Genomic DNA, 7,127 nt, shown 5'->3' on the forward strand with positions numbered 1-7,127 from the left:
TAGAGGAAATAGAAGATGTTTAACATTTTAAAAACAGGTCAAAAAATACCGCAGTGTCTCCTTGAGGGCAATACCCATTCATGAAAATGACAGCAGCTCCCAGTAAAGCCTAGTAAATTATACCTATGGCCATATCTCACGACCGTGACATAAGTAGCTACATGGCACGACAAAATTACTACGACAGCCCGGCTAAACCCTCGCGTGTCTTAAATACGCAGAGCTGCCCATGGATGACAGACCTCTGCATCTAATTCGCAAGTGCGTCGTCATGTTTACAGCACGCGGAAATAGTTTTAAGGTCAAGAGCCAGGTGATGTATTCGCATTTCCGAGAGCACCGATCATACGAATTCAACCCAATATACTGGGCTCAGTCACAGCAGCCCCCTTAAAAGGTCTTAAAGCCTTTCCTCCTTCCCCTTTCCTTATCTGTGATGTTTTAGTCAATCAGAGCCGCAAACTCTCTGTTGGAAACTGTTAGGAAGGACGAAAAAGTAGCCACTGGAGCGCTTCTGTACAAAGCAGCGGAGAAGTCTGCTGAATCACTTGGCCTCGACTTCAATCTTCAATATCGGGGGTGAGAAAAATGAAACAAACATTATCCATCTCGAGTACTTACTTCCGAAAGCCCGGATAAAAAAGCATAGGATGAAATCTGTTACCAACAGCACCTCGACAAAAGTATGTTAGGCGTCTTCCACAGAAATGTGAATTATTATTAAAAGGATGTCATTTGGGCTAACGTTTACTTTGCTTAAATGTCCCGGTTGAAAATCAATCACCGAGGGTTTCATTGTGACCTGGCAAGCCGGTATCTTTTACACTTCTGCATACCATCGCAACACTTTAAGCCAAGAGATTTCCGACGATAGCTGCAGAGCTTTTCATGCACAACCTGAGCAAATAGGAAACATACTTTGCGGTTATCCAAGTCACGGGGAACAACACATGTCGAAACGCACAAAGCGGGACGAACACTGATATCTTTCTGCCAAATGCTATAAGGGAAATAAAGTAAATTGTAAACAATGAAAAGTGTCGAATATACTAAACTGAATATTCACAAATTTGAGTCCATCGCGCACTCGAGGCCTGACATAGTTCTTCTTGACTTAAAGAACGAACCATGTTCGTTATTAACTTTTCGGCACCAGCCAACAAGAGCATAAAAAAAAGAGCGGAAAGAAAGATATAAAAGCCTTATAAAGGAGTTGCATCGGTAGGTATCCAGAATATTCTGTTACGCGATTTCGCAGCGAACGGATAGGTAACATTTTCTCGAATGACACCTACTCCTAGTAATATCCCTCATTTGGCATAATGAAAAAACCACCGGACGCGTCCTCAGGTTGTCGATAAAGGGTACAGTGTCAGGGGTTTCTGCTCAATATGGCCACAATACTTAATAAGCAGTCGCAAACAAATGTTCAGGCATGGTCCTGGTGAGAAATCCTTCGAGCGGAAGCGTGACAACCGTACCTATACAGCCTTATCTCTGCGTGTGGGGCTTTGCAAAAAAAGATAATCCCCTTTCCCTAGCTTTAAATTATTTGAAAGGAAACACGACTATGAACTGTCAAAACGCTCACATTAAGTGGACGAATCGACTTAAGTATTACTTGCTGAACTGCTACGATGCCAGTATTATCCTTGCCCACTGAGGCTGTATGGTGCCAGTAACAACCACGGTCTTAGCACGTATCGCAACAGTATTTGCAAAATCATTTTGCATACCTTTCTAAAAATGGATATGAATGCAGATCGCTACTACAACATCTGCATGACCAGACTGAAGACAAAGAGGAGGAAGCGACATTAAGACCAATCACAGAAAGCAGTGGACAAGGAGGAACATTACAGTGTTGACCGCGATCCTGCCCTGCCGAACGGTCTAAAGGTGTTAAGAGTCAATTCTCCAGAACAATTGAAGAATTTTCTGTAACTAAGATTTTCGGACAGCAGTCTCCATTGCTCACTCGAGGCCGAATATTCGGTTAAAAAATTGTTCTTTAACCGGTGCTCTGAAAGGTGCAAATCTATAACTGGTCTGTAATCTTAACGCCATACCCGTGTGTAAGAAACATGAAAAGGCACTTGTAAGATGGATGCAGAGGGCTGTCCTCATTGTGTCGATCCGTGTCCTCAAGACCCACGAGGATTTTGCAGGTCCGTCTACTGGAAGCCAGTGTCATTTTTGTAGATGGCAGTTGATCTTAGTGAGACTCTGCACTGCTTGTGTAACCTATTTTTAAATTATATATTGTACACACACACACACACACACATGTTCTAGGCATTTATAGAAGTCTTCAATGAAGAATTGGGAATAAACTGAAGACAAACTTACATATACAGCGTGTTCCAGGTTAAATGTCCAGACTCATATGGCTGTATGAAAATAAAAAAATCTAAAATCGCTTTTCCACAAATCAGTTGAAGTTTAAGTTTTTGAGTTATAAAATATTAAAGCTAGACCAATCAGGAGCGCCGTATAACATTCGTGTGCACGTGCGCGGGATTCCTGCATAGGGTAGTTACCGCTCTTCTCCCGTCGCTAACCCTACCTCGGGGCTCACTTCGATACCACTGCTTTGGACTCCCACCCCACAAAAAAAGTGTCTTGAGCTAGCAGCAAGACCAATCATTTACTATGGATTTTGACCCACTGATCACGAATCTCATGGCTGTTTCATCATATAATTTCTAGTTTGCACATAACCGCAAAATTTTCTAATTTTGAGAAAAAATCTATTTTTTCGACTGACGTGATTTTTAAAAATTAAACATAGGCAAGAAGTAGAGTTTGACGTGTTTCGTACTGAATTACTTAGGGTAACTTTTTGTTAATTTCAATAACTCATCGTCAGACATACTACGGCTCTATCCTCACACCCTAACGTTCCTCTCAAGGGCAGCACGTCTTCGCTGTTAAATTGGCATTTTAAGTGACTTGCCTGCAGTTATTGAACTTAATAAATGACTCTTGTGGAAAGATTGGCACAAAACACGTCAAAATATATTGCTTGCCTATTTTTAATTTTAAAAAACCACGTCATTAAAAAAAAAGTATTTTGTCGCAAAATTGGAAAAGTTTAAGGTTATGTGAAAACTCAAGCTCTAGATTTGTGGGGCTGTGTTATTGCCATAATGTTCTTAAGTGCATTAAATATTTCCCAAAAAGATTTCTCTCGAAAATATTAAAATATTAATTTGAAATTCGCTAAAAATATTGAAAAATTATTATGGCTTCTAATCTTGTTTTGTGCTGCGGAGAATAATCCATAAATAAAAACATCGTACCATGAAAAACTATTTTGAGATTAAGAAAGGTACTTCTATGTACTAATCCTGAAAAAGTTATCAAAATATTAAAAATTTCCAGTAAAGTTTTTTTTTGAGTGAGAGAGTTTTAAGTACAGAAAAAATGCAGTTATACAATGTTTTAAATGTGTTCAAAAATTATCTCGAATTATTTTATTTGCTATTTATTGATAATATATACTCAATCTAAATTTTTATAATTAAATAGATCATAATTAGAAACAAATATAATTTTGCACTTTATATGAGGGTTTCGATGATATCTATTTAATATTAGTAATAGACGATGCAATCAGGTACATCACTGCCGACCCAAAAAAGGTATTGTCCACAAAACCGTGATTCCTGTTTTCCAGGTCCGTGTCTTTATTTCACACTAACAAATCTCCGTTGCGATAACAAAATTTATGATAAATGATCCATTCATTCATAGTATGAATACACAACTCGACATCATTGTAATGTACTTTCGCTGACGAGAACAACTTATATTACATTTAAAATGGTACATAGGTGATAAAAATATTACTTTTTTTTTAACATAAATGCACGCTATTTCCAGAGTTTTACTAAACAGTTTAGTTTAATATTTAGGGTAAGAAGCAGGCAAATGTGGAGAGTAACAGGATACATTTATAAATAATGATATTTTATTAAAAATAATTAAAACAAAGTTGTTTTACTTTTGTAAATACGAATTTAAAAAATTTATTTTTCTAGATCGCTACACCCACGCTGACTTTATGCACACGTGCAGTGTCGACTAATTTTTACCACAAATCATCAAGGGGTTAGTTGAGGCAACAATGGTGAGTCCGGTTCGTCTACTAACCCCAAGACTGGTGCATACACTCGATTCTGATTAGAGCATGGAACTTTGTCTCAAATCTCACTTGACGATCTTTAATTTTGATCGATGAAGTCTATATTGTGTACCATACATAGAAGGATCAAAAACATAAACATAAGCAATCTGTTGTGTTCCCTTGATTTTTTAAATATCAAGTGCTACAATTCGAGGATCTTTGTTTTCTTGTAACGTAAATATCTGCATTTTATTAACCTATCAGTGAAAGGCAACTCAATTGTTTGAATATTTCTTTTATAATTAACCACTGCTATTTTTATCGACAAACAAATTCTTTCTCGTCAGCTGGAGTACGTTTCCTCGTAGTTGCAATAAAATGTTCTGAAATGATGAAAACATATAAAACGTGAGTGAGATGGTGAAACAAATAGTGAGCCCAGACGCTTCACAAAAGCACCATTAAAAAAACTGCAAGACATATTTAAAATAATTCATATCATAAAAAGTTAACTAAGTGTAACACAAAGACTGCTTCTTTTTACTTACATGATGAAAAATAGATATATAACAAAGAACCTAAATTTTCATGAATCGATGTGACCGAAATAATTGTTTTTTACTCAACTAGCTGTGTCGAATTTCTTTATAAATTAATTGAATCCCCAATTTAGACATTACATTACCCGTGAGAACATTTTAACACTTAAAATTGTAGTGTTCGGAAAAAGAAAAAGTCTACTATTTTCACGATCGCGGGCAATACAAGTAGATAGTGTGAGAGATTTCATAACTCGTACTTCGATATAAAATAATATTCCATATAGTGCTGTTTGCCAACGGATTTTGATAACAGTTATTTTTCCATAGGTTCAATAATTATCAATTATATCTCGCTTCTCCAGCTAGACTGCGTGGCTTGAATTGGGGCGAGAAGTGTCTGTGTTGAACGTGGAATAGTACCCGTTCACGGAAAGGCGATGCGCTTACACTATAGAATGAACGAATCGGCTGAAAGATGACTTACAAGACTGCTACGATTCCAGCATTCTCCCTCTTATTGATCCTCTCTGGTGCTAGAAACAGCTTAAGCAGAAAGCAGGCACACCCTGAAAGATGATAGCGATTTCAGGGTCAGGAGGAACATTAACATCCAGGTTCATCCTAAGCCCCAAGTTCTGACTGAAATGAACGCCTCCATTCTAGAGGATATCTTAGATGAGTCCAACCTTAGGGCCATGAGTTGATCAGTGTATGGTGCGGGGAGAGCTTTGGCTGATTTAATACGAAGGCTAAAGTCAACGATAGATCAAAATACCAAAAGACACTTGCAATATTGGTGGGGCAAAGCACAATACGTCCCGTGTTAAGTGTATGATTGACTACATGGCACCTGTTAAGCCGTTTACGCAGAGGGTTCGAAAGTTCGCCTACGAACTGAGAATCTAATATCACACTGAACCAGTTAAAGCTGCTGACATTTGAAAAGGACATTGTTAAAAACATACGGGTAATATCTCACGCAAGCAGTAGAGTGCATATCAGGTAGAGGTGAATCGGGGAAATTATATTTGGGAGTAGCCCCACGCGTGTCCTGCTTTAGGAATCGAAACAGCAACAGCGCAGCTACCAAGGATGTAGTATTCACATATCAGACAATCACGAAACCATCTCAGCCACGAGGATTCCCTGAAACTCCATTATAGTAAGATTTGAAATTAGAAACGTAACTTTTTTTACCAAACTTATTAATATATAACATAAGTTTCTTTTATCTCTTTTATTAAGATACAATTTAGTTATTTTATTTTCAAAAAGAATATATTATTTCATTTCAAAACAGTCTTTGTGTTAAAAAAAATTGTATACGGATAATTGCATCTTTGGTGCGTACCACGAGGAGTGCGCTCTGCCAAGAACTTAGGAAACGAAGGCCTTAGGTCGCGGTTGCAGAAATCAATGTGATCACAACAAGCTATCACGTATTCATTGCCATCGGGACCATGGAGCGTCTCATTTGTCTTGCACCAAATCGAGTATTCGGAAGTTGCGAAGAAGCGTGTCCTATTGTAACACCTGAGAACAGTTTCAGCTGAAGAATTTCTTATTCACACGAATCAAGTTATTCACGCACTCGTCGGATTTTTCAGCAAATAGTAAAAGAGCAAAAGGATAGGAATAAGGTAAACGTGATTTCTTTCATACCAATCAAATATCTGGTACACGAAGTCAATAATAGGATGGCTCCTTTTTCACTTTCTTCGAAGCGAAGTCTAATTCCCAGCAAAAGTGGCCCATCCACATGAACATTACAGGGATAAAGTTTTTTCAAATCGAAATATAGATGTCCGGCGTCGGACGCTAGGTTGGTATCCGGTATATTCACTGATACACATATATATATATTTAAAAATTTGTCATAAGGACGACCGCAGGATTTCGCCGGGAGCGGGTGCTAATCTGAAAAATTGCACCCGCTCCCAGCGAAATCGCGGTAAAATTTCAGCCACAACCACGTCTCACGACCGTGAGATAGGTGGTTAGTCTGTAACGGAATCAATACGACGATCCAACAAAAGCCTCGTGCATCCAAAGAACACGGAGCGACCCAAGCACTACCGCATTCTGCATTTTCCCCGCATTTGTTTTGGCATATTGTTGCCACGCAGGGATGCTTTTTAGGCCATTAGCGAGTGAAAGCTTAGCACCTCCAAGAGCGCCGATGATAATGACGATTAGTTTAATATTCCGGGTACAATCGTTGCAACTCCCTTATAAGGTCTCGATACCTCTCTTTCTTTTCATTCTCATTGGCTATGATGTTTTTTTTAGCTGGTGCCGAAGATGCTATAACGAACATGGTTCGCTTCTCGAAGCCAAGAAGAACCATGTCAGGGCTCGAGTGAGCAACAGAAACAATTGTCGAGAATATAAAGTTCCAGTATATGCGGCACTTCCCATTCTCGTCAATTGACTCAATTTCCCTAGGAGCATTTAGA

The 7,127-nt window shown here is 38.5% G+C and overlaps 1 protein-coding gene across 7 annotated transcripts in view; it reads right to left on the reverse strand.

Annotated features, from left to right (window-relative positions):
* Window positions 1–7,127, reverse strand: part of LOC117179153 (TGF-beta receptor type-1) — a 183,216-nt gene that overhangs the window by 25,728 nt on the left and 150,361 nt on the right. Inside the window, exon 3 of one of the 7 annotated variants that reach the window (XM_033370848.1) lies at window positions 6,023–6,204. The exons of the other annotated variants lie outside the window; for them this stretch is intronic. Within the exon in view, the coding sequence (XP_033226739.1) occupies window positions 6,023–6,204 (182 nt within the window). The remainder of the gene's footprint in view (window positions 1–6,022; window positions 6,205–7,127) is intronic. 7 annotated transcript variants of the gene reach the window in all.

This window comes from Belonocnema kinseyi, chromosome 8 (genome assembly GCF_010883055.1).
Source record: "Belonocnema kinseyi isolate 2016_QV_RU_SX_M_011 chromosome 8, B_treatae_v1, whole genome shotgun sequence".
Taxonomy (NCBI): domain Eukaryota; kingdom Metazoa; phylum Arthropoda; class Insecta; order Hymenoptera; family Cynipidae; genus Belonocnema; species Belonocnema kinseyi.